Raw genomic sequence first — 27939 nt, 5'->3', positions numbered from 1 at the left:
ATAGTGCCATGATGCTGGCGTGACCCCAGGTTCCAGGGGTGTAACACCATGTGGCACCGGCGTGACGCCGGCGTGACCCCAGGTAGCAGGGGTCTGACACCATGTGGCACCGGCGTGACGCCGGCGTGACCCCAGGTAGCAGGGGTCTGACACCATGTGGCACCGGCGTGACGCCGGCGTGACCCCAGGTAGCAGGGGTCTGACACCATGTGGCACCGGCGTGACGCCGGCGTGACCCCAGGTAGCAGGGGTCTGACACCATGTGGCACCGGCGTGACGCCGGCGTGACCCCAGGTTCCAGAGGTGTGACACCATGTGGCACCGGCGTGACGCCGGCGTGACCCCAGGTTCCAGGGGTGTGACACCATGTGGCACCGGCGTGACGCCGGCGTGACCCCAGGTAGCAGGGGTGTGACACCATGTGGCACCGGCGTGATGCTGGCGTGACCCCAGGTTCCAGAGGTGTGACACCATGTGGCACCGGCGTGACGCCGGCGTGACCCCAGGTAGCAGGGGTGTGACACCATGTGGCACCGGCGTGATGCCAGTGTTAGCCCAGGTGGGGGGCAGAGGGGGCATGACACCGCGTGGTGTTGGGCTGACGCTGGTGTTACCCAGGGGTCAGCGTGTCCGTACACGGACACAAGGGTCCATGGTAAAAAATGCTGAGGTCCGTGGTAATTTTTCAAAAAAGGGAATGACTGAATGACATACCCCCCACCCTCACCCCCCCATGCCCATCACTAAGTAAAGTTATTTCGTCAAGTGTCCGTCACGCAACATGGTGCCGCCCCCGGTGTTACCCCGTCCCCACATGGCTGAGGCATGACAAAGCGTGGCAATGGCGTGGCGTTGTCATGACAACAGGTGGCGGGGGCGTGACCCCCGTTGGCGTTGTCATGACAACAGGTGGCAGGGGCGTGACCCCCGTTGGCGCTGATGCCCCCAGCCAGGCGCGCGGCGCGGCCTTTGCCCAGGGGCCGGGCACAAGCGCAGGCCGCGGGCGGGGCAGGGCGGGGCGGGGCCGAGCCGGCCGGGCGGAGAGCGAGCGCCCTCTGCCGGGCCCACGCCGACGCCGCAGGCACCGCGCTCCCCATGACGGGCGCGGCCTGGCCCCACTCGCCTCCCGTCGCGGCGGAAGTGCGTGCGGGTCAGGTGACCGGAAGCGTTCGGCGGCGACGGGGCAGGGTGATTCCAGGCAGGCGGGCGAGACCCGGCAACGGAGACAGCGAGCGGCGCGGCCCCGGTGAGTGCGGGCAGAGAACCCGGCCCCGGGGGACAGGCCCCGATACCCACCGCCGCGTGCCCCTGTCACCGCCGGGCCCTTATCGGGCCCCCGCGTGCGCGGGCAGACGCACGCCTCCAGCCAGCGCGCGCACGGTGCGGGCGGGGCGCGCCCTGCCTCCTGCACGGGCGCCCGGCGCGTGTGCGGCGCTGCTGCTGCTGCTCCCCGTGTGCTGCGCGTGCACTGGGCCGGGGCGGGCGGGCGTGCCTGGCGCGCGCGCACACCCCCATTGCGCAGGTGCCGCCGCCGCCGCCGCGCGCGTGGGGCCCGTGCGTGTGCACGTCCAGCTGCCCTTGCCGGGCGGTGCACGCGCACGAAGCCCCCCCCCCCCCGCCCAGCCTTTCCTCTGTCCTTAAGGCGCTTTGCGGGCGCCAGCCCTGCTCTTAGCGGGGGGGCCCAGGCAGCAGCTGTGAAAAAACAGGGCAGGGGGTGGGGGGTAAGAGGCAAGAATAGGTAAAATGTAAGAAAAAGCCCCTGGAAACGGGACATCTGGTCACCCTACTCTTAACCGAACCTGAATCCCATATAAAATGTGCAATTTCACACCGAACTTTAACACGCGGGTCCAAATGTCCTAGTATTTGTTGGGAGATAATATCTTCCCTTCCGTTTTTAATTTATGGGGCTAGCATAGTGTATAATACAGGGGTGGGCAAACTTTTTGGCCCGAGGGCCACACTGGGGTGCCAAACTGTATGGAGGGCCGGGTGAGGAAGGCTGTGCCCCCCAAACAGCCTGGCACCTGCTCCCTATCCACCCCCTCCCCCTGACTGCCCCCCTCAGAACCCCCGACCCATCCAACCCCGCCCTGCTCCTTGTCCCCTGACCGTCCCCTCCTTGGACCCCCCGCCCCAAACCGCCCTGCCCCGGGATCCCACCCCCTATCCGACTGCCCCCCGACCCCTATCCACCACCCCCCGACAGGCCCCCCGGGACTCCCACAACCTATCCAACCCCCCCGACCGCCCCAGAACCTCTGCCCCATCCAACCGCTCCCTGTCTCCTGACTGCCCCCCAGGACACCCTGCCCAACCCCCATCACTGCTGCCCCCATACCATGCCGCTCAGAGCAGCAGGAGCTCACAGCCCCACTGCCCGTGCGGCGGCGCTGCAGGGGAGGGGGGACAGTGGAGGAGGGGCTGGGGGCTAGCCTCCCCGGCTGGGAGCTCAAGGGCTGGGCAGGATGGTCCCGCGGGCACTGGTATAATACATAACTTATCTGATACATAGCAGTGAGACTGTGATGGGAAATGTACTCCAAGCGGGAATGATACAAAGATTTCTTAATGTTAGTTATCAAGCGTACATTTGTAATTTTTGAGTTTCCAAAAGTGCATTAGATGCTTTGGACTCCCAGAAAGGTACAGTTACTGTCCCGTAGAACATCTAGTCTGAGGCTCCTGTTCTGCAACTTAATCAGCACAGTTGGAACCATTGTCACCCTGCTCCACAAGGGTTCACCCATCCAGCTCCACTTCCAGGATTGGAGCCTGTATTAGGCATGACCCACAAAATGAGGGTCAGAAGGAAGGGGCTGAGGAAGGATAAGATAGACAATGTCGTCTCTTGGGACTTCCATAAGACATACATGCATGCAGCTTGAGGGGTCCAGTTATGTTTGCTCTTTAACTTGCTTCTCATACGTGACACAGCAGAAGTGAGTTTCCAGGAGGGATTTGAATGGAGAGAAGAGGGGATGTTGGCCGGCTGTTTACACATGGAGAGGAGCACAGGAAAGTGTACAAAGGTGTGAGCAGCACAAAGGAATAAAGGGGGCATTGAGGCTGGCATGTATCCCTGGTGGTGGGCAGAGGGACCTATAAAAGAAAATACATTTGGAGGAGGAGGAGGAAATGAAGGACACCTCTAGCTTGAAAGTTCATCTAGCATGTAGTTGGGATTTGAAGATGGGAGTAACATAGGTTGAGTGATGAGCAAGAAAGGCTCTAAAGTGTCTTTCCCTCAAGACTTGGCATTTCTTGTCCTCTGTCCCTCTCCTTCCTCTTTCCTTCTCTTCTCCATGTTCTTCTTTTGGCTCTCTGGAGGGCTAGTTCCATGGATTTGAAATCAAGGGACTGATGAATAAACTCTTAGTTCTACATAGTACCTCCCAAAGCACTTCTGATTTGTTTTACAAAGCTTCATACCAAACTATTCTAACAGGATTCTCAGCATGATTCTGGTGAGCTCTGTGACCATGGGCACATACTGACTGGTTCTGTGACTCACTTTCCTCTGGGTAAAATGAGGATAACTATCTCATAGGAAAGTTTCTAAGGTTAGTTCACTACCAGTAGCAAAGTGCTTTGAGATCCTTGGATAGAAGAGCAAAGTAGATTAATTTATTTTTAAAAGATAGCACCCCTTGCATCAGTGAATGTGTGCGTTCTATTAGTGGAATCATTAATATAGAGCACACAGAATAGACCAAAAAATAGACTGCAAAGAAACCTGCGTGTCCTACATTTAAAGTGGTCTGACAGTCAATGACTAGCTTATTTTGGGACACAAAGCTCACCTAATTCAAGCTCCAGCAGAGTGCTGGAAGAGGAGGTGGTTTCAGAGATGGGTGGGCCTCCGCTGAGAAGGTGCTTCCCAGTGTACATGCTAACTACTCAGGCTATGCCCTGGGGCCAGATTTTGGGCCTTACACAGATCATATTTCTACCGTTCCAGGCTATCTATCTGGAGACCTGGGAGGATGGCTCTGTGTCAGTTACGGTCAACTCAAGGTTGCCCTGACAACCCTAAGAGCTAAAAATGTTCTTGTTTTTAAACAAAATCTTGGGTTCTGCAGGCATTGATAGGGAAAGCCAGAGAGAAGAGTCCTACTCACTTTTGACAGTGGATTTGCTGGGGCCTGCATTGTGCCAATATGTAATGGCTATTTGCTTTATTTTTATTGTACGTGTACTGGGAGGTGGGTGGGGGTTGTTTGGTTTGTTTTATCAGAGCATCTGATAGATTACAGGGATTGGGTGGCATTCTCACACATTGGCTAATGCTGCAGAAAGCAACATTTCATCCTAAGGCCCAAGCACAGTGCGTTGCCATGATTCATAGCTGAAGGAACCATTGTGCTCTCGTGTCTGATCTCCTGCATAGCACCGATCTGCTCTTGGGCTACCAAAGGCAAGAATTGCTATGAGAAGGTTGGTGTTGGGTTCAGCACTGACATCTAACTTTGTGCTGTGCTGACATGGACAAAGACACCGTTATTGCCCTAACCAATGCAGTTTAGACACAGATAAGGTATTGGACAGGAATCGCTGCAAATGAGTTTTATCTACCGTTCAATATATTTTTTTAAAAATAAATTGTCCTCTTTTCTAGCAATCTTTTCCTTAATTCTTTCTCTTGAATCTTTTTTTTGCCTGCTTTGATTTCTTGTATGATAATCATTTCCCTTCTTCTTTTGCTTTCTCCTGTGGTCTCGATCTCTTCACCCAAGTTGTTTTTTCACCTTTTCTCACTCTCCTATACCTCCTCCTGCCACCTCCAAGTTGCCATTCTTCCTGGGACAGAAAGCGTGAGTGAGGCACCCTGTGCAACATGGCTAAGAAAAGTAGGATAAATGATAAAAGTAGAATAAATGAAGCATTGTGAGAGGGCACTACTGGTCTGTTCTTTATTGCTGCTACGCTGGGGAATTCTGCATAAAACTCAGCTAAGCATTTACTAGGCTTTTCTTCTTCTTCTTCTTGTCATGGGTTTGACGTGCTTGTCCTCAGTCAGGAAGCTCTATTTGTATGCAGAGTCATAAAGGCATCCATAACAGCTTACCCTCCCTGTGGTCGGAGGCCTTTGTGCAGAGGAGCACAGAAGCTAATACATGTTGCTGTTGTTGTGTCTTCGCCGAGTTTTGGCTTCCCTAATTATTTGGCATCCTGGAGTTCCAACACATTTTTCTTCTAAGTAATGAAAGAGAGAGAGTGAGCTTTTAAGGAAGTTGAAAATGCTAGAAGATGGCTGTCTAATACCTCCTCAGCGTGAGCCACACAAGGCGGGGGAAGTATATATTACACATAGCAGTGACCTGGTGCTGTAACTAATCACCACCTGACTCATCCTAAAGAGGCTAAATTGGCTGCTTACCCAGGATGGCTACACTAGATTTTTGTTTTGGCAGTTTTCCCATCGTTGCCTTCCATCTGCAGTAGCAGTGGTGAGAGCACTCATAGCCAAGGCCCCTGGTGGTGACTAGCATTTGAAGCATTACGTCATCTAAACCTGCAGAAAACTTCCCCAGGCCTAAAGAATGGAACTCTCTTTGGTATCTTTACAGTTCTTCTAAGTACTGATTTTCAGTGTGTGATAGTGTAACAGCAGCTTGTGACTTTGGAGGGTTTCTCTCGTGCTTTTCATTGCCCTCCCTTCATTCTAGGGCTGCTTTTCTTCCCTCCCAGTGTTAACAGTCACTCACAACAGCCATTTACTTTTGGTTTGGCGGTAGGGTGCCAATCCTTCTGGCAGGGTAGTTCCACTCCAGCTTTCATTCTGTGTACCACTTCGTAAGAGAGAGACCCTCTCCTGTATCCACCTCCCATCCCAATACCCCAACCTTACATTACATAGTCTCAGAATACTTCCATCTGTGGAGCAATGCTTATCCTTGGGCCTCATTTTGAGAACTACTGGGGTTCTGGTTGGTGCTTCTTAATAGAATTGAGTCATTTGAAACACAATCTAATGAAATTATTAGAGCTTTGACGATAGAGTTATAAAAATGTCAAAGGGATGCTGTCAGCTTGAAATCAGTTTTAAAAATGAGTTAAAAGTACCTTAGGTCCTTTCACAAACTGAAGATACAGAAATGTTTTCCCTAACCTGAGAGCCATTTTATAAGTCTTGTAACAGTTGCGTTGCCGGTCCTATCAATTCTATAATGCGGCAGGTCTTCCATTGTGCAAAATAACTGGGGTCGTTGATCTTGGGTAGATTTTGCGTGTGATAGTTTTGGACAGTACACTCAGCTGCTGACTTGCAGGAAAACACCTGATACTCAGTAATTCTTTCTGAACCATGTGAGAAACCAAGTCTCTCTCACCATCTTACTTACTATAGTGTTAAAGGTTATGTTTTTTAAAAATGCATCATGATAGATGGAAGCCACTCATTCTTCATCTGCCCTTTTTTCAGTACCCGGAGACAATTCTGAGCCCAGTAAGTTGTGATCCATGGCTACAATGATAACATGCCGAAGATTTCCAGGCGGAGTTCGCAGCATGGTTGCATTTTCAACTACAACCAAGTGCGGGGCCAAGAAGAGAGTTCCTAGTAGAAAACAAAAGGAGGATGAGAGCCCTGAAGTGAGCAACACCGATGCGAAAGCTGTGGCTTCTATCAGATTGCTGAACCCTCTGGAGTACAGAGTACTTTATAATCCATCAGCCTACACAGGAACCAAAACTGCATCCCATCAGAATGCTGCTAGAAACTCTGAAGATAGTGAAGGGCCATTTGTAAATGAATTCTCCACCATCAGTGCTAAGCAGTTTCAGAATAAGTACAGCATCAGCTGTTCTCGAAGTCTATCAAGCACAAAACACACCTTGCTGGATCTGGAGTTCCATAAAACTCTTTCCACACAGGCCAGCTCAGAGCCTCCAGCCACACTGGAGCCCAAGGAAGACAAATTGCTAGATGCTGATGTGGAGGCCTATGACACTAAGGAAGATCCCAGAATGTTTCAGCAGCACAGACCCGAATACCGATCTCTAAGTTATGACAAGTCTGAGACCTTGCAGGTCCTTCCTCTAGAAGAAGGTGACTTGATATTACATAAAGTAACTGTACTTAAGAATGGCCTGATCCCAGGAACCATTGTGGAATACTTTTGCAAGCTGAGCTGTTCGCCAGTGCAGCAGCATGTGATGGTGAGATCCAATACTAAGTTTATGATGCTGTGTCGTTACGGAGTTGAAAAGATCCAGCTGTTTAGCATCTCAGAACTCACTGACATTTTAAAGGCCTTTATCCGTTTAGCCATTCCACCAACCCACTCCATGCTGAAAGTGTATGAGACTGAATTTTGCCGTAGGGTCTGGGACATGAGTCTGGATCAGCTACTGCTGGTGGCTGACCTGTGGCGCTGCTTGGGACGCAGCGTGCCTCGCTATTTACAGATCTCCTTCAGCTATGTTAACTTGCACTGGAAAGACCTCACCTTGCCTCAGCTGGTTCAGCTGATTTATATCATCGGTGAAGGCCGGAGGGTGCCCCAAGATTTAATGCAGAAGTTGGAGACTTTAGTGTTGAAGTATTTGGATTCCTTCAACTTGGAGGAAGTGGGCACCATTTCCTTAGGGTTCTTCAAGTCCAACAGTACCTTTTCTGAGCATGTCATGAGAAAAATTGGAGACAAGGTGTCAGGCCAGATGGCAGACATGAGCAATTATGCTTTAGTGAATGTACTTAAGATGTTCCGCTATACTCATGTCGATCATTTAGAATTCTTGAAGCAACTTGGGAAAGTCGTTCCTCCTCGGATTGGTACTATAGGCATACAGGGTGTCATGCACATAACTCTTGCTTGTTCAGCCTTGCATTACCTTGATGAAGGGATTATGAATGCAGTAGCCTCTTTGTTGCCTTCCAGGGTGATGTATTGCCGTAGCAAAGATATTGCTAAATTCTTGTGGTCATTCGGATACCTGAATTATGAGCCGCCTAATGCAGAGAGGTTTTACTCCAGCCTCATAGACCAGATGCACAGAAAGCTGCATGAATTTGAGAAGTTCCCAGAACATCTCCTCACCTGTTTGTTGGCTCTGGCATTTTCTGGGCACTTCCTAGATGACCTGATAGATTACGCTCTGAGTGCTGAGTTTATTCAGTTAGCCAGGGAGAGTAAATTTGAGCTTAGAAAGGACCTGTTCACTCTTGATGGCAGTGTAGAGATCGAGTGCCCAGATTACAAAGGTAATCGCCTTACTCCACAGTTTCGGCAAGAGGTTACTGAGATGCTGTGGAATTTTGCGAAGAAGGAAATCTGCGTAAAGCCGGAAGTGACAGAAGCTGTCTCTCTACTTGAGGTAATGTTAGGTGGACCCCAGTATGTCAAAAACCACATGATTTTGCCTCACACTAGATCAGATGATGTGGAGGTCCACTTGGGCACAGACCGAAAGCCATTACCTTTTAACTTAGAAGCTGCCACAAGAGCTAAAGGAGAACTGCAAGACATTGGAGTCAGTCTCACAGATAACTTAATGAATCAGCTGCTGAAGGGGAAGCCCAGTGGCAAGTCACTTGGGGGTAATAAAACTCGGACAGAGACTTGTAGCCAGAAGGAGGCAGTAGAACAGAAGCAGGCTCCACCCATTCGGAATCATTCTGCATTTTCATATGAGGTTCCTCTGACTGACACCATTTTGAATGCTTTGACCAAATCAAAGACCTCTCCTAAAAATTGTCCCTCCCAGCTAAGGCCGCATCCTGGAGGTGTGAAGCTAGCCATTCAGGTGTCAAACAGGAACCAGTATTGCTATGGTTCTAAACAGTTGTTGGGACTGCACAGCTTGAAAAGAAGGCAGCTACAGAAAATGGGATATGTGGTAGTCGAGCTGCCCTTTTGGGAATGGTTTCCTTTGCTCAGACGGACCCATTCAGAGAAGCTGAGCTATCTGCACCACAAAGTGTTTGACTCGGTTCTTTAAGAATCACAGTGTCAGCAAAAAGCTGTTTGACAAATTAATGCTTGAATCAAGTTCTGTAGGGGAATCTGCCTGGCTATAGAGAGTGAAATAGCCATACAAATGCTCCTGTCTGTTGTTTCTCATCACTGTTTAAAATGGCCCCTCTCTTAGAGTAACTTACTTTAAGCTTTGGTTGCTGTTTTACAGGCAGAGCATGCAGGCAGAGACTTGACAACCACGTTAGCAGGTTCATCCTGCTGCCTCACTTACAGCTGTAAATCCCAAGCTTGTTCAGCTTTGTAAGGAGATCCCAGAATGATTCCATTACAAATAAAATCTCTGGTAACATACTCTTTTATCCACAACATAAGACTTTTCCCTTCAAGCGAGAGCCGGTGGGTTTGGTTGCTCAGTGTGTGAAAACCAGCCCCTCCTTCAGGATGATGTATCAATGCAGTCAGGACGCCTGGAGAAGAATCAGTGAATTCTAAATTGTGCATATGCCGTCTGCTACGGACACCTCTTGCCCATAGGTACCTACCACACCTAGAGCCACTGGTCTGGGTGTCGGGGAAATAGGCTTCCCTGTGCCCTGGCTCCTTCCAGTGCTTCTAGTTTGCGGATGTATGGGAAGGATTCCAGGGCTTCCCCTTTCTTGGGCTCACAGCGAAAGTGAGGGAGCTGGTAAGTGGTATGGGGTTGGGTTGACCGCATGAGTGCTGGAGAGGAGGGGGATGGGTGTGGGGAGGGACTGCGCTCTGTTGGCCATTGGTTTCTCGTGCATGTGTGCACACACACAAAGCCTTAGAGGGAACATAGGTCTTGGGTCACTCTCAGTGGAGAGGCATTCACCTTACACAACCCCCAGTTACGTTGGTACTAATTAGCCCTGTTGATGGCAGTCTGACTCTCCCAGGTAAAGGCTGAACGGCCTAGAAATCCAACTATCCATCTTAAGTGGTTCCAGCAAGTCAGGGTTGAATCACAGAGACCAGGCAGTGTGGCAGGAGCTTGTACTGCTGCTGTCTAGCATGTCTATTCTGTAGATTAAAAGATGGTTTTAGTCGTCGTCGTCCCCTTAGTTGATATACTTATTTGTGTCACATCTAAAATTAGATAGTAAAAACTTTGGGGGCAGGGAATAGGTCTTTGCTCTGTAAAGGTCCTAGTACATTTTGGAGCAGTATGTAAATTATCATCTTCCTCTTATACCATGTTATATTTCGGATCCCATACTAATAAACCATGCGAGCAGCAGAAACCCTGTGCTGTCACTTGTGTGTAATTGGTAAAGTTATATGAGTAAATATGGGGGCTCTTATTTCCACGTGCTGTGATGCAGTGTTGCCCTTTGTACGCGTGCCCCAAATTTTGTGCCCAGAATTGGCCTCTGGCTGGAAGCACAACCACTTCTTTGCTAGTCCCGCTTCTTGTCATGAGCTGTCGCGGTCCAGCCACCACTGAACCTTTGGTCTCCAGCATTCCATCTGGTTCTCACGGGGCCCAGGTATGATTGAACCTTGCAACATGCTACACAAAATGAGCTTTCAGCCATCCTTATTGCTGTTTCCATGTCTTCCCGCTGACTCAGCAGACATTCTAGGCCTCCGAGTGACCATCGTGGAAGATGTAGGAATTTGTGCAGGTGGCGAATGTGTGCTGAGGTGAGTGTCTGTGTGTGTTTGGGGCTTCTGTGCATGCCAGTTGAATTGAGTGGGTGGTTGTGATGACTGGGGCATTGTGCTGGGAGATTTGCATGGGTGGCAGTTTGGGTGCTCAGCTGTGGTAGTTGGACCAAGCAATCCACCATCTCTTCAGTCTGTCTCCTGCAACCAATGAACTGTTGCTTGCAAAGTAGCTGTCCTGTAAAGGTGGTAATTAGCTAAAGTACCTTTGACATCCCAGTGGTCTAGGACTCTTGATATAGCATAGATATGTGCCTTACTGTAGCTGTACACCAAACAGGTGTAATTCATAAAGTCAAAAAGGCTGAGAACTTAAAAATTGGATGGCAGCAGACCATAAATCCCAGCGATAAGAACATAAGGCCACACTGGGTCAGACCAAGATCCATCTAGCCCAGTATCCTGTCTTTCGACAGTAGCCAATGCCAGGTGCCCCAGAAGAATGAATAGAACAGGTAATCAAATCCGTCCCCTGTCACCCATTCCCAGCTTCTGGCAAACAGGCTAGGGACACCATCCCTGTCCATCCTGGCTAATACCCATTGATGGACCTATCCTCCATGAACTTATCTAGTTCTTTTTTGAACCCTGTTAAAGTCTTGGCCTTCACAATATCCTCTAGCAAGAAGTTCCACAGGTTGACTGTGCGTTGTGTGAAAAAATACTTTTTTTTTTTTTTTTTTTAAATCTGCTGCCTATTAATTTCATTTGGTGACCCTTAGCTTTTGTGTTATGAGGAGTAAATAACACTTCCTTATTTACTTTCTCCACACCAGTCATGATATTATAGACCTCTATCATCTCCCCACTTAGTTGTCTTTTTTCCAAGCTGAAAAGTCAGTCTTATTAATCTCTCCTTATATAGCAGCTGTTCCATACCCCTAATCATTTGTTTTGGCCTTTTCTGAACCTTTTCCAATTCCAATATATCTTTTTTGAGATGGGGTGACCACATCTGCACGCAGTATTCAAGATGTGGGCGTACCATGGATTTATATAGAGGAAATATGATATTTTCTATCTTATTATCTATCCCTTTCTTAATGATTGCCAATATTCTGTTAACTTTTTTTACTTTTTTTCCCCCAGAGAACTATCCACAATGACTCCAAGATCTCTTTCTTGAGTGGTAACAGCCAGTTTAGACTCCATCATTTTATATGTGTAGTTGGAATTATGTTTTCCAATGTGCATTACTTTGCATTTATCAACACTTAATTTCATCTGCCATATTGTTGCCCAGTGACCTTATTTTGAGAGATCCTTTTGTAGCTCTTCTCAGTCTGCCTGGGACTTAACTATCTTGAGTAGTTTTGTATCGTGCAAATTTTGCCACCTCACCGTTTACCCCTTTTTCCAGATCATTTATGAATATGTTAAATACAATTTACCTCTCTCCATTCTGAAAACTGACCATTTATTCCTACCCTTCGTTTCCGATCTTTTAACCAGTTACCAATCCATAAGAGGACCTTCCCTCTTATCCCATGGCTGCTTACTTTTCTTAAGAGCCTTTGGTGAGGGACCTTGTCAAAGACTTTCTGAAAATCTAAGTACGTTATATCTACTGGATTCCCCTTGTCCACATGCTTGTTGACCCCCTCAAAGAATTCTAATAGATTGGTGAGGCATGATTTCCCTTTACTAAAACCATGTTGACACTTCCCCAACAAATTAAGTTCATCTATGTGTCTGACAATTTTGTTCTATACTATAGTTTCAATCAGTTTGCCTGGTACTGAAGTCAGACTTACCAATCTGTAATTGCCAGGATCACCCCTGGAGCCCTTTTTAAAAATTGGCATCACATTAACTATCCTCCACTCATTTGATACGGAAGCTGATTTAAATGATAGGTTACAGACTACCGTTAGTAGGTCTGCAATTTCCCATTTGAATTCCTTCAGAACTCTTGGATGAATACCATCTGGTCCTGGTGACTTATTACTGTTTAGTTTATCAATTTGTTCCAAAATCTCCTCTAACGACACCTCAATCTGGGACAGTTCCTAAGATTTGTCACCTAAAAAGAGTGGCTCGGGTTTGGGAATCTCTCTCACATCCTCAGCCATGAAGACCGATGCAAAGAATTCATTTAGCTTCTCTGCAGTGGCCTTATTGTCCTTGAGTGCTCCTTTAGCAGCTTGATCGTCCATTGGTCCCACTGGTTGTTTAGCAGGCTTCTTGCTTCTGATGTACTTAAACATTTTTTGTTATTACTTTTTGAGTCTCTGACTAGCTGTTCTTCAAATTCTTCCTAATTATATTTTTACACTTCATTTGCCAGAGTTTATGCTCTTTTCTATTTTCCTCACTAGGATTTAGCTTTCACTTTTTAAAGGATGCCTTTTTGCCTCTCACTTCTTTTACTTTCTTGTTTAGCCATGGTGGCACTTTTTTGGTTCTCTTACTATGTTTTTTAATTTGGGGTATACATTTAAGTTGAGCCTCTATTATGGTGTCTTTAAAAAGTTTCCATGCAGCTTGCAGGGATTTCACTTCTGGTGCTGTACCTTTTAATTTTTGTTTAACTAACTTCCTCATTTTTGTGTAGTCCCCTTTTCTGAAATTAAATGCTACGGTGTGGGGCTTCTGTGGTGTTTTCCCCACCATAGGGATGTGAAATTTACTTATCTTATGGTCACTATTACCAGCTATATGGTCCAGCTATATTCACCTCGTGGACCAGATCCTATGCTCCACTTAGGACTAAATCAAGAATTGCCTCTACTCTTGTGGGTTCCAGGACTAGCTGCTTCAAGAAGCCGGCATTTAAGGTGTCAAGAAACTTTATCTCTGAATCCCGTCCTGAGGTGACGTACCCAGTCAATATGGGGATAGTTGATATTCCCCTTTATTATTAAGTTCTTTATTTTGATAGCCTCTCTAACCTCCCTGAGCATTTCACAGTCTCTGTCACCATCCTGGTCAGATGATCAGTAATATATCCCTACTGCTATATTCTTCTTGTTAGAGCTTGGAATTACTATCCATAGAGATTCTGTGGTATACTTTGGTTCATTTAAGGTTTTTACTTCATTTGATTCTACTCTTTCTTTCACATGATGATTGAATGATTGAAACTGGTGATATTCTGAACAAAAAGAGCTCTCAGCTATGGTTGTAGAGGATTCCATCATTTCACACTGACTCATCAGACATTCTAGGCTTCAGCAGGATAATCCTGCAATATTATATAATCTTAGATATATTTCAGTAGAGTAGAGGCAGTAGATCCTACTGTGATATTACACACACAAACAAATGTCAGAATTATGGTGGCCTGTGCAACCCATTCCCTCCCCCCAAAGTGCAATCCTTTCTGCACCATCCCCTCCAACCTTACCATGTCCCAATGTCATTACCCAGCTAGTCCCAGTCTCCACTCCTCAGGCCCAGCAAGTCCCTAGTCTCACCTCTCTGGACTCTTCCTCCCAGTCTCCTTGCTCAGCCATTCCCAGTTCTCCCCCCACACCAGGCTCCTCATTTGATTATTTTCTGTCCCTCATGCTGCCCATGTTCCCCGTCCCCACCGGATCCCTGTTCCAATTTCCCTCCATGGCCTCATTCCAATCTCAGTGTTCACTTGTCTCTTTGTCCTAGATTTTTTGTGCAGCCAAACCCAGTTCTTATGTGACTCCTCATCAGATCTGTCTCCCCTCCACTCAACCCCACTGGTTCTCAGCCTCTCTCTTGTCCAGCTAGTCCCTGTCTCCTCCCACCTCCTCATCCAATCCCAGTCTCCCCCCACCTACTAGCGCCTTATCATGACCCCCACTGCCACACACACACACACACACATTCAGTTTCTCTCCCAGTTTCTTTGCCTAGCTTTAATTCCAGTCTTCCCTCCCCCCACCCCATTGCCAGTCTCCAATCCAAGCCTTCTCCTCCCACCACATCCCAACATGCTCCTTGCTGCAGTCTACTCACTCTTGTCCCCTCTGCATTTGAATCAAGTAACCTCCTTCGTCAGGTTCCCTGGGCCCAACAGAGAGAGCCCTGAGAGCACAGGAGAGACAGTCTTCCTGCTCTCAGTTCAGGTGCTTGGATCCAGCATAGTCCACAGCAGCCCAGAGTTGCAGTAGCAGGGAAAGTCCTGTCCATCTCTGTGCTGGAGCACGCCCAGTGTGGATGGAATCTTTGTGGAATTTAGCTGCTAAAATAGAGTCTATATTGAGCATGTGTGAACTTAAGTTTTTTTGAAAGGCTTTAATTTGGCTACATTTGGGCAGATTTTCACAAGAACAGCAAAAAGCACATCCCTGGCCCAAAGGCCACTCCCCTGCCAAACTTCGAGTCCCTGGCTCCAAAGCATGGGGGCACTAGAGCTTTTCAAAGAAAACATAGCTATTAACATGTGCAAATCGTAGGTTTTCCCAGCCTTGCTCTCAGAAACAGCTGAACTGTTGCAGCTGAAATTTAAAACACAATATTCAAGCCTGAAACAGACACCCAGTATGGAAAACCAAATGATTAAAGTTGGACAAAGTTATAAGCAACTGAGAAAAAGATCTTATGACACAAAATGATGGGCAGCCTTAACAGCAAGTGATATTACCAGCCCCACCTATCACTACTTTGGGGTTTGAAAGGATTGGTGGGGGTGTGGTTCCCCCCCTCATCCTACTTCTGTTTTAATTTTTCCCACTCCTCAGTGGAGGTATAGTTCACCTTTGCATACAGAAGATGCAGCACCTGCCAACAGGCCTGAGAAGCTTATTGATACCCTATTGAGCTGAATAACATTTATCTCAAATAGTAGCACCATTTATTTTAAATCTCTCGTGTTTCAGCTCAAAGAAAATCAGTCCTTAAACTGAGCGGAATAGGAGCTGCCCATTGACCAAAACGCACACAGCTCTATCCAGTCACTCACAGTGGATTGCCGCTCAACCAGAATATTCCTTATACCTCTCAATAAGGGAAGAGAAGATTAAGCGACATCTCACACGTGTCTGTTGCTGTGAGCTGTGCACTTTTGGGTGCCACGCCCCCTTTTCAAAATTACTATGAAGTGCACTTTGTTCCTCAGTCAGAAATCACTCCAGTGGAAACAGGTATTCTGTGGTCACCTACGTAAGTTGTACAACATTCTGTCCATGTGGCTAAAAGCTTAGTAGAATTCAAAAAAAGCCTATGCACTTACACTGTACTAGGGGTGTTGTCAATGGACAGGCTAAAACAGCGTTTTTCAAAGTTCGGGTCGCCACCCCATACTAGGTCACTCTGGGCAGCACCGCCGACTAGGGTGTTAAAAGTCCCGTCGGTGGTGCTGCCCAGCTAAGGCAGGCTAGTGCCTACCTGCTCTGACACCGTGCTGTGCCCCAGAAGCAGCCAGCAGCGGGTGCAGCTTCTCGGCGGGGGGAGCCACCGGGCTCCCCGAGCACGGGCTCTGCACTCGGCCAACGGGAGCTGGGGGCGGGACGGGACAGTGCTTGTGGGCGAGAGCCACGCAGAGCCGCTTGCATACCTCCGCCTAGGAGCCGGACCTGCTGCTGGCTGCTTCTGGGGTGCAGTGCGGTCCACAGCGCCAGGACAGGCGGGAAGCCTGCCTCTACACCCTGGTTGCACTGCTGACTGGGAGCCGCCAGAGGTAAGTCCGTGCCCCAACCCCATGCCCTAATCTCCAGCCCTGAGCTCCCTTCCCCCCCCCCAAGCTGGAACCCCTTCCTGCACCCCAAACCCCTCATCCCTGGCCCCACCCCAGAGCCTGCACTTCCAGCCCAGAGCCCTGACCCCCTCCTGCACCACAACCCTCTGCCCCCACCCAGAGACCCCTCCCACACCCTGAACCCATCATTCCCAGCTGCAGCCCTCACCCCAACCCTCAGCCCCAGCCCTGAGCCCCTCCCACACCCCAAACCCCTGAGCCCGAGCTCCGTTGGGTCGTGGGCATCAACAATTTTCTTCAATTGGGCCCCAGGGAAAAAAATTGGAAAACCACTGGGCTAAAACATATTTTGAATGGATTTAAACCTAGGATGGAAGCTAGCAGGAAAGTGCCTGGGGTTAGGAAGAAACTTCCCTTATGAGCAGGCTATCACGTAATTCTGCACTATGGAATGACTTGTGCCTTCCTCTCAATTATGTAGTGCTAGTCCCTGCCAGCGATGGGTTGCTGAACGGGGTGGGCCAAAAGTTCCATAGGATCTTTCATGATCAAGAATGGACAGATGTACACAGAGTTCTACTTTTCGAGAGATGGTATTTCCAGCATTAAGCCTGGCACTGCTATAGATTGCAGACCTTGCACTTTTTAACCTAAATAGAGACTTGAAAATGCCTCTCTGTTTATCTTACGTGAAATTGACATTTATTGTATGTGAGCACACTGGTCTCCTTTTAACAAACACAGCCTGATCCACCAAAAACTATCAGACAGGCATTTGTAACATAAGCTTCAAACTTACTCTTTCATGGATGACTTGAGATTTTTTTACGTTGAATTTGGACTTTAGAGCCAATGTCACCATTTATCTGTATTCTGACATCTGCACTTAATCAGTGTTCAGGCTGTGTTATGCTTGTACGTTTACTAGACAGGTATAAGAAGCATTACACACTGACCTGATTTCAGTTCATTTTATAATCCCATTGTACACCTAAAAGCGCTTGCAAAAATCCAGTTAGGCTGAACAAATACCCTCAACTGGAAATCATTTAAAGGGCTCCCTTTTCTTGATAGAATTTGCAAGTATGTGATTATAAGATTGCTCCAAGCAATGAGGTTTACACCCACATTAAGAGGTTAAAATTCTTACTTTTAAAAAGAATCGTGTCTAACCAGTTTGTTTAGTTCTTTGAATGCAAAAGGTTGTGTGTTCTCCTGGCTTCCTTTTCTGAACATGTTTGAAAGAGTTGACTTGATCAGTGCTCAGAATTTTGTTGATCTCCCTAAAACACCAAGACAGGTTTCAGAGTAGCAACCGTGTTAGTCTGTATCCGCAAAAAGAAAAGGAGGACTTGTGGCACCTTAGAGACTAACCCATTTATTTGAGCATAAGCTTCCGTGAGCTACAGCTCGATGCATCCGATGAGGTGGGCTGTAGGTCATGAAAGCTTATGCTCAAATAAATTTGTTAGTGTCTAAGGTGCCACAAGTACTCCTTTCCTAAAGCACCAAGTGATCTGTTGGATAACAGAGAGCAGCTATTAGGTAATGGTTATTAATTTTGCATTCAAGAGTAACTTTCATCTGAGGATTTCAGAGCATTTAGAAACATTTATCCTTGCAACCACTGTGCATTGTTACTTATTTACATTACAGTAATAGCTAGATTCCTTGGTTGAGATCTCACATCCTATTGTGCTAGACCTTTTACTACCAGACAGTTTCTGCCCCCCGGCTTGCTTGCTTACAACCTAAATAGACAAGACAGGCACAGGATGGAAGAGGAAACAAGGACAGAGATGTAAAATGATTTGCTCAAGGTCACGCAGCAAGTTGATGGCAGAGACGAGAATAGGCCTTCTGACTCCTAGATCAGTGCCCTAGCCGTCTAGGAGCATAGTGTAAGCTATGGCACAGAGTGGTTAAGTGATTTGACCAAGGTCTTAGCGGGGAAGATTTGCAAAGACACAAAGGGGAATTAGGCTGCTGAGAGTTAGGCATCTTTTGAAAAACTCCTTCAGGTTGAATGGATGGCAGGGCAGGGACTAAGTCCCTACCAAACCCTTCCTCTCTAGAGCACACTCCCCTTTGATAAGTCTTGCATCTAATCACTGGTTTATATACAAATTAGAATTTTCATAAAAACATTCATTCCCTAGGCTTCCTTCTCAGACATTTTTCTCCTTTGAATCGTAAATGATTTTAACTTGATCTTGCATCTTAACCCAGAATCACCTATGACACGCTCACTTGGGTTTCTCATGAGTTGCTAAAAGCCTCACCCACTTGAATCTGAACTGCATTTTGTAAGCAGTCAGACTTGCGATTCACCTGTGACTCAGGAACCGTTTACACAAGAGTCTCCTATTTTCCTATAAACTAACATTTATGTTTTGCTTTTGCCTTTAGTTTTACTAGCTGACTCTGATGCTTGGAAGTTGAGTCCTCAAACTGCAAAGATGGTAATAAACATCTGCCTCCCACAGTTCAAGCCAAGAATTCACTGCAACAAGGTAAAAATAAAAAAGCATTGTGTTTTCTGCGGCTTAAGGCATAGAGGGTCGGCTCTGGTATCCCTTGGTTAGGTGGAGAGAATAAGCAGTCCTTGTCTCTGCTGGACAGAGTAGACAAAGGAGTGCTCACTCATTACACCATTTGTGTCTGAGATAATGTTTGCTCAAGAGCATTCTCAGATGCTCATGCAAATCTTTCTAAGAAAAAGCAACCAATTTTACTCACCAGGCTCTGTGGTGAAATCCCCCAGAAAACACCTGAGCAGTGTCTGTTGGAATTATCTCCGTGTAATGTGCAGAGAGATGCTCTTGTGGCATCACACTTAAAGGGCCATGGTCAGGTAGGTTACAGCGAAAACAACAGGATTTTTTAATTTTGCAAAACTGGGTGGAATTGCTTGGGGGCGGGTGTTGACAATTTATTTGTAATTTATAACATTTTTTTGTGAAAGCCCCTCAAGTCTTCAAGACTCATCTTCAAAGCTAACCACTCTTATTGCAAAGAATTGGGGCAGTGTGGTATAATGGTGAGTTAGGACTCATGGGTTCTTTTTCTGCATCTGGTAATTTGGGATATTGGGTACCTGCAACTCCTGTTGACTTCGTTTGGAGTTGTGGGTGCTCATCACTGCTAAAAATCAGTGCCAAGGTATTTCAGGTTGGGCCCCCAGTTAGGAGGTCACTCTGAAAAATTTGGCCCTTATCCTTTCTCTGCTTCAGTTAACCTCTATGTAAAATTGGTGTTATAACACTGTTACACCTCATAGGGGAGTTCTGAGGGTTAATTAGTTCTGAGATCTTCAGATGAAAGGTGGTAGGTAATGTTATCATTATTCAAGTGCTTACATAGTCAACATTTTAATATAGACAGATACCTTTTTCTCTCTGCCTTAGAGATTACCTAGTTCTTAATTCAAAGCCTATTTTGAATGGCAAGGCCCCCCAAACTGCATCTCAGAAACAACAGAGAACCTGGGTTTTGTCTTGTGAAAAATGCAGCATTTATTTACACAGTATTTAAAACCCTTCCTAGATGGGGTTGATTACATTGCTGGTCTGTACAAGCAAGGTGACTGCAATTAAGTGAGTGGAGTTGCCTGCTCTTACATCAGTGCTGAATTTAGCCTCTCCTCCATATTTTAGTCTAGAATGAATTTATGGCAAAATCCTTTACAATAAATGTTTTCAATTAAATTCTCATTTCCTTAAAGCTGCACTGTCATAATTGGTGAATGCTTCTAACGTCTTGAGCAACACTACTGTACCAAATGGGTTTGCAGAGCCCAGCATCCCTAGACTAACAACTCAGGAACACACATGCCCTGGGGAAGACAATCAAGAGCGCACAGTTCATCCTTTAAGTTTTGTTATTCGCAGTTGATCATTTAATGCCTCAAAAATACTGTAAAAGTGGTTGCAAACTCACTTTCCTCTTTTGGGTCAAATCAAGCCCAGTATCCTCTCATTTCTCTTTAAACACAGATTTCTGCTGATGGTTATGAAGTTGAAAACCTCATCTCTGAAGACCTTGCAAAGAGAAACCGGGGCTTTCGCAGTGAATATTTCATCAAGCCCCCAGTCCATGTTACTCTCTCCTTTCCCTTCAACATAGAACTCTGCAGGATTAACATAGACATCTCATCGGGCGGGTATCAGAATTTCACGGGGCTGGACATTTACACGTCTACCTCATTGAACAAAAGCTCTTGGAACAGCCCCGAGTCTCAGTTCTCAGGTCTGGCTGGTCAGCCTGTGTCGGACAAAGACGTTTTCACACTAGTGGGTAAAGCCATTCTAAAAAATCAAAGCAAAGTGACGTTCAGCCATAGGGGTTTCAAGCCAAGGCCTCCTTTCCATCAGATGGACGCTGTCTTCTACCCTGGTTCTGCATCTCAAGACCTATGGAATAAAGGCCCTGCCTCACTGAGCAATGTATCGCACTTAAAAATTTGCATCTCCCACGTAGCGGGAGGTGGCCTCCCTTGCATTAAAAGACTGGAGGTTTGGGGACAGCCAGCTAAGTCGTGCCCGCAGGAAGTGATGGACAGCGTGTTCCAAGTGGCCTCTGCGTGCCTGGCTCAGGGCTTGGGCATCCAGAGTGCCGGTTTCATGTTCCCAATGGAAAGCGAGTGTGTGCCCTTAAGCAACTCTGACTGCGAACAGCAGAGTCTCCAGAAGCTAGTCGATGTTGTTCAGGATATCCCTGAAGAGTTCTTGGACCCCATCACTCTGGAGATAATGCCCTTCCCAATGCTGCTGCCATCTGGCAAGGTGATCGACCAGAGCACTCTGGAGAAATGCAACCGGAGTGAGGCTTCCTGGGGTCGGGTGCCCAGCGATCCTTTCACTGGGGTTGCCTTTAGCCAACACTCCCAGCCCCTCCCTCACCCCTCTCTAAAGGCGAGGATAGACCACTTCCTATTACAGCACAGCATCCCGGGCACCAACCTCCTCGGGAGGGCTCAGGTTTTAGGGATGGTCACACCTTCTTCCCTAACCATATCTTCTCTGAAAAGGAAAATGGACTGTATGGAGCAAAGCCCTGATGACAGCAACCACGTAGAACCCTCTTATTTTTCTACCACAAACTTACTAGCCATGTCTACCTCCGAGAGCAGTGCTAAAAAAATGAAAACGGAGAGTGACTCGCCTTTGGCCCAAATGGACTGCTCGACAGGTACTCGCCTCCCTAATTCTCACTGTTTCTTCACCTTGCTGATCTCCCAGGACCAGAGTCCCACACGCCATCCCAAATGTGGTTTCACTTAATCCTCGCATCTCCTGCAGATTCTCACACCAAAACCTAGGGGCGCTTTTTGAGGCTGTTGTCTTTTGCTCCTGCCAAACATTATGGAAATGGTTTTAGCGTGTCATTCATGTCGGACTTTCCCCTTTCCTCTACCCAGCACATTCTTTCTTTCATAGCCAGATTTTACTTGTTTTGTTTTTTTCAGTCCATGACCTCATTGTTCTGCCTGTGTCAATCTACACCATTTTATTTGCCCATAATTGGTTCAGATCACTTAATTTTTCCGTTAGTCTTTTATTTCCTTTGTCCCTATCATTTTCAGTTCATTGACAAATTTTGCTCTGCTGGAAAATCATCTCTTGCAGCCTGTGCAAAAAAATTATCATGGGGATTTTACTAACCCAGGCATGCAGCGTGCTGGCCCATCGTCCCCATAATGGGGGAAAACTCTCAAATATCTTCCCTGCGCCGAATGAACTGGTTTGTAGAATCATGTGTGGGCTGCTCACACAGGTCACGGCAATCACAAATGTGCTCTACTGACCCTTCTGCTGCTTACATTCCTAACCGTTCTCCCCCAAGTGGCATTTACTTAACACAGCACAGCTCGAGAAGCACTTGTCACATCCCAGTCAGTAACACTAAATGCTTGTGTTGATGGATATCCCTGCCAAGGGAGCGTAAAGCCTTAAAACCAATGGATAGCAGAAAGAGCAAGTGTGTGTGTGTCCAATCGGAGTGAAGTTCTAGAGGCCAAGGGACAGCGCTTGAAAGGCTGGAGGGGAAGGTTCTACCCATGGACTGTGGGTGATTAAGCCAGAGAGGACATTTCCAAAGGAGAAGCCTTTACAGTTGCTAAAAATGGGCTGTAGCAAGTGTCCCGGGAGGGCGGGGGAGGGCCGTTTGACACTGGTATCGCCCCCCTCAGTATTAGCCGCTTTCACGCTCTGTTAGAAAAATGTCTGTGAGCAGAGCCATTGGGCATGAGCTCGTCATCGTGAATCATTTGCCAACTGTCATGTCACCAACTATGGGCCCAGTTTTGCACCCCTGGGTCGGTGAGCAGTCCCACTGATCATCCAAGGCTTTAACACGCCGTTTAGGTCCCTTCTGTGCTACAAGCTGTCATTGTCAACCAAGCCAGGAGATAGCCATGTTGTAAGTGGGTTCTCTGGCTGGGTTGCACTTGCTGCAATGTAGGCAGCCTCTCGGGCTCCCCGTCACTGTAAAGTTGGGCGTGGGGTGCTGGATAGCAATCGTGGATTGACGGCACACTCAAGCTTTTTGACTGCTGAGCCAGTTACACTGGTTGGAGAGGAAGGATGGCTTTGTGGTTAAAGCACAAGACAAATGCATCTGCTCCTCCAGAATGGGACCTACTGCTCCTGCTTTTTCATTCTCTTAACAAGTAGCGCGTTCAGTCTCTGTCCTATAACGATCAGCTTAGCACAAGGGGGATGATAGGCCTGCTGTCTCCAGGCATGTTCGGTCATGTAAAGCATTTTTCTTGGCATATTTATTTCCTTCCTCATTTGTGCAGAAATACCTAGAATGTATTGAACTCTGGCTTTACTCCAGAACACACACAGCCCTTTATATGCATGCGTTTCCATTTTGCTCTGCATCTTTCTTATCAGTTGTGTGGCATAATTATAGTTACTATATTATTTAATAACATCACAGATAAAGAGAGGTAAATGAAGTTGAATAACCAAGGAAGAAGAGACTATGTGGGCATGGGTAATTTGAAGAGAAGTGGAGAGCCACGGAAGCAGTGAAGTTTAGGGAATCCGGCCCACACACAGCACATGAGTGTGTTGAACACAGAAGGATTGTCTCCCTGAAGAGCTGAGTTGAATTTTCTTGAATACATTCTGCAAAGGCGTAATGTAAACCAAATAGGATTTGGGTTGAAGGTGGCATGGAGAACGTTCGTCCACAGTAGGTACATGAAAATGTCAAAGGTGGGCTGAAGCCGCACTGTTCAGATCTGAACTCTCCCAGTCTCCCAAACAGCATTTCCTTTTTGGTTTAAACATGCCCCATCAGCGTTAGAAACCAAACCCATGGCGCTGAGCTAGTGCCTACAGACCGGAAAGTGAAACTGAACAGTCTAGCGTCAGCTGGCCAAGCTGAGCGAAATGCAGAAGTAAAGAAAGGGTGATTGGGATTTTCAAAAGGGCCCAAAGGAATTAGGTGTTTGAATGCCACTGAAGTGCAGGCTTTAAGCAGACACATAAGCATTTGTAAGATCGGGGCCTAAACTTCAATGGCATTCAGGCACCTAACTCCCTTAGTCCTCTTTGTAAGTCCCAAGCAATAAAAGTAAATAAATCGTAGCATGTCTATTGGGCTTGTCTTCCCTAGATCTCAAAGCACTTTACCCAGCTGGGCAAGGTATCAGTATCCCAACTTCACAGGTGGGGAAGCTGAGGCACGAAGAGTTAGAGTGATGGGGCCAGTCCATCACAGTGAATCAGTGGCAGAGTCAGAACTGAGCTCTCCTGGCTGCATACCCACCCCACCGCATGACATGGGAAAAAGTAAAATGAGAGTTGAAAAGTCCTTTTGCGTGTCTCAGTCCGGGCCTTTCACTGGGCCATAGCGGTGACCACACGGGATATTAGTGCGCAGCTGCGCTGTAGATTCACACGCTGGCCTGTCGTGTGTTAACTCAGCCCTAAGACACTGTTTTGAAGAGAAATAAAAAGGCTTTTGTCTCATGTTCAGACCATCCCTTCAAAATTAAGAATGTGTTTAGTAGCGAAGCAGCTTTTATTTTGTCCCTTGATGCCTCCCCCCGCAAAACCTGGCTATTTCTAGATCTCATGCCTTTCTCTGCAGGTCCAGTCTCTCACGAACAGAAGCTGTCCGAAAGCTTGGACATTGCCTTGACCTCTGCACTCAGCTCTAGGCCATCATTTACAGCTAGGTTGGTAAAAGGCCAGCAGCAGCCGCATAGCGAGGGGGGCTGCAGCAGTTCGTGGAATGCAAATGCCCCAGCTGGTAAGCAGCAAACCGATTGGTTTCACTTTTGGCATTCAGAAGCGCAATGGTAGGCTGTAGATTTTGTATTAATATAATTTAATAAGGACTCCCACAGGTTGGATTGTGCATTTTTTCCCTTCTTTTGACATAGAGTAGTTCGTAAATCTACCCAAAGTGTCTCCTAAGAAGCCTTACTTAGCAATAACCATCTGAGTACCTCCCAGTCTTTAATGCTTTGTTCTCCCAACCCCCTGGCAAAGCACAGCTGTACTATTATCCCCATTATACAGATGGGGAACCGAGGCACAGAGAGACTATGTGGTCTGCCCAAGGTCACACAGGAAGTCTGTGCCAGAGCAGAGAATTGAACCTGAATCTCAGGGCAGCGCTCTGACCACTAGACCATCCTTCCTCATCCGCTGCGTGAAGCTGTTGCCCATTTTGTGTGTCAGAAATCAGATGCTAGACGCTAACTCGTGCCATCGGAGGAGACGGGGGACCACGTGCAGTTCCCATAGTGTATGCAGGTTTCTGAGCTGCTTTCACTAGCAGTGTGTTCTATTGTTGAGCTATCACCATTGAGATGGAATCTGAATAGCCCGCTCTAGGCATTATGGGCACAAAAAGCAAAGTGGTATTTAAGGAAATATGTTAAGTTCTTCATACAGTGGAGTATGATACCCGTGCAGATGTCTGACAGAGACCAAGTTCAGTACTCAAATGCCAGTGTTTGAAAAGGGGTGATTTTTAGCCTAGACAAAAGCAAGAATTCTTTTGCTAGCTTTCGTCCTCAATAAAATTTTGGTGGTACCAAACTTCACCTTGATCTAGTCTTCCCAAGCAGAAATGCTAGGAAGCAAGAGGAATATCCTTGGAGTTTTGACATGGTAGCTTGTTATAAGGAAAACAGGGCCCATTCCCAAGATAGTGTGAGCGCTTGCAGCTCTAGCTGCTTGTAGGTGCACCTCACCTCAGAATCGGGGTGATAGCCTCCATCTAACATCTTGTGCCAGAGTTTCAGGTGTGGAATAGGTACCATGTTGCCACGGTTGCTGTAGGATCAACTGACTTGCATTAACATTGACAAAACTTTCTTCTTTCAACTTTCCAGAGCACAGTAGCCGGCCGGTTCAAGGATGCGCTTCCTGCAATAGAACATTTTCTTCTTATTTCAAAATGGAGCCTGTTTACCAGCTTCCCTGCGGCCACCTCCTGTGTCGTCCTTGCTTAGCTGAAAAGCAGAAGTCCTTAACGATACTGTGCATGAATTGTAAAAGGTCAGTCTCCGCTCATGACGTGCTGAGGGTCCACTTTTAACTTCTTGCGTGCTGCTATTGAAATGGCTGGCTGAAAGGCCCCAGGGAGAGCTGGAGCCGCTGCTGTTCTACTTGCCTGTATTGAATAGTACAAGGGCGTGGTCCTTTAAAGAGCTTGCCAGATGAGTGCACATAATTCTGAAGAGGACTTTGTCTTCTTATGCTTACAAAGTAGCGGGGAGGTTAGAGCATCGCCCCAGAGCAAAGCGTTACAAGGATAATAAAGCCATACGCTTCTTTAACAAGGAAAATGTATTTATATGAAACTGACATCCATCCAATCACGCACCATCACTTCACCATTCCACCGGCTCAGTGGTTAGCATAGGTGCCTTTTGAAGTGTGAGTTTAGCTTCCCTGTCACTTAAAACCATTTCAATATTTGACAAGTAGCCATTCAGTCCTGGGCCACGTGAAGTCCTTGTGATTGAATTCGTGCAAGCTACCTGACTTCTCCCCTTTCCTGCCCCCACTCCCTGCAATTTCCCAGCTGGGCTAAGAGCACACAGGTCCCCTGTTCTGAAGACCAGTAAGTAATGGAAAGAGGAGCTGGAATTAGTGCGTAAGTAACTCTGATGATGATCTCATTCTGCTCATACGAACTGTAGAGAAGCCATTGCATTACACACAATGTCACTCTGTTTGTCATGTGACAGGACCGGCTCCCGTCTGGCTGATAGACATTTACGCCTTAATAAAATTATGGTTAAAGTCAGTTACTTTTTTCTGCCTTGTAATTGGTCTCTTTGTGAGTCTTCCGAATGATCTCGCCTTTTGAGTTTCTTTTCAGAGCTCAGTCTAAAAGTGAAGGAAAAAAACAAGTTGATACAAAGGAACATTCTCCCCAGAGCCTTATATTTTCAAGGGGTGATCACAGTAACCTACTCTGCAGTCTATACAGACTTTAAAAATTGAAATTCAGATATGTAAATCCATGGGGCTGCAGTTTACAGGTATCTGCTGAGAAAAGGCATTCAGGAAAATTACTCAATACCCATTGTCACCTGCATAGCCTGGCTATGTTTGGATCAAGTGGCTATTGGAGGGTTTTGCTAATATTACTCCTACGGGAATTATGCACCAAAAAATTAAAAATTCTGCACGTAACACAGTATAATCACACCAGTTTCAATTTTGGTAATTTTGTTCCAAAATAGCTATCAGCAAATATGTCTGTAACTATACAGCCCAAAAAAAAAAAAGATTTCAGGAAATATGTTTTGACAAATAGATTCCGTACTAGGCATATTAATACAGAACTCTGAGTAATAATTCATTTAAACTACATAACAGAAAAGTCACAATAACTATTCAGCATTTCCTAAACCTAAACACATGAAAATTAACTTACAAATACTTGGTAACCAATACCCTGAATTTCAGTTATAATCCTGGATTTTCATTTAAATTACATTACAGAAGACCAAACAGCAAAACGACATTAAAGTAGAATGTTGTTTTAAATTGCTCATTGTAATCACGATCGAACAAAACTGTACTGAAAATTCTCCGTTCTTCCTGCAAAAGATGATGCCCACAAAGCATGCTAGCACACTTTACATGAAGTGCTGCACACACGTTATCGATCTGATGAAGGCATGAACTCTAGGTGGGCAGTCCCCTGCAAACCCGTGGATCCTCACTGCAGGATCAAGGTATAAGTTACCCTAAAAAAAGGAGAGATGGGAAGGAAGGCAGAGAGCAGATTAGTCAGTTGAGAGAATGCATTAGCTGAGTGGGATCTGTCCCCAGTCTCTTCCCAGGGAGAAGTGAAGGTGCTCCCTGCTTCTCTGGGGGCAAACAGACCCCAAGACCCACTTAGCTGCACTTAGCCCCACACTCTTCTTCAGCTCCACCTCCATCATGATCCTTGTCCCAGTGACTGTTCTCCCTCAGCTGCTCCTCCCATACTGACTGCTTGCTCCCTCCCTCAGGGCACAACCCTGTGCCCTCATCTCTCCCTTCTCCTGGAGATTCTCTCTCTCTCTCTCTCTCTCTCACACCCACCCACCCACATCCCTGGGGGCTCTGTGCTCCCTCTGTTCACCACAACCACTGGGCACCCCTGTGCTCCCCCCCGACTGACCCCTTCCTTGCCTGCCCCACCCCTAGAGGCCTTTGTGCAACAGAGGAAACTGACCACTGCAGCTGG

General features: G+C 46.9%; 2 protein-coding genes across 4 annotated transcripts; both read left to right on the top strand.

Annotated features, from left to right (window-relative positions):
• The first annotated feature begins 1149 nt into the window (after positions 1–1149).
• Positions 1150–10183, top strand: FASTKD5 (FAST kinase domains 5). The gene is made up of 2 exons (XM_084626007.1): positions 1150–1246; positions 6425–10183. The coding sequence occupies exon 2, from the start codon at positions 6463–6465 to the stop codon at positions 8941–8943; it is 2481 nt and encodes an 826-aa protein (XP_084482133.1). The 5' UTR covers positions 1150–1246; positions 6425–6462; the 3' UTR covers positions 8944–10183.
• On the top strand, positions 1164–26502 carry UBOX5 (U-box domain containing 5). Of its 3 annotated transcripts, XM_084626009.1 has the most exons (6): positions 1172–1246; positions 16703–16814; positions 18631–18734; positions 20217–21411; positions 24328–24489; positions 25583–26502. In XM_084626009.1, exons 2-6 carry the CDS (start codon positions 16766–16768, stop codon positions 25786–25788), a joined length of 1716 nt encoding a protein of 571 aa, XP_084482135.1. In that variant the 5' UTR covers positions 1172–1246; positions 16703–16765; the 3' UTR covers positions 25789–26502. The 3 variants fall into 3 exon arrangements, with proteins under 3 accessions (XP_084482134.1, XP_084482135.1, XP_084482136.1); XM_084626008.1 differs by lacking the exon at positions 16703–16814 and having other exon boundaries at positions 1164–1246; XM_084626010.1 differs by lacking the exon at positions 24328–24489.
• Positions 26503–27939: the final 1437 nt, after the last annotated feature.

The sequence above is a fragment of the Lepidochelys olivacea genome, assembly GCF_965140295.1.
Source record: "Lepidochelys olivacea isolate rLepOli2 genome assembly, chromosome: 4".
Taxonomy (NCBI): Eukaryota; Metazoa; Chordata; order Testudines; family Cheloniidae; genus Lepidochelys; species Lepidochelys olivacea.
Note: the sequence above shows the minus strand (reverse complement) of the source record. Positions and strands in the feature narration are given on the sequence as shown.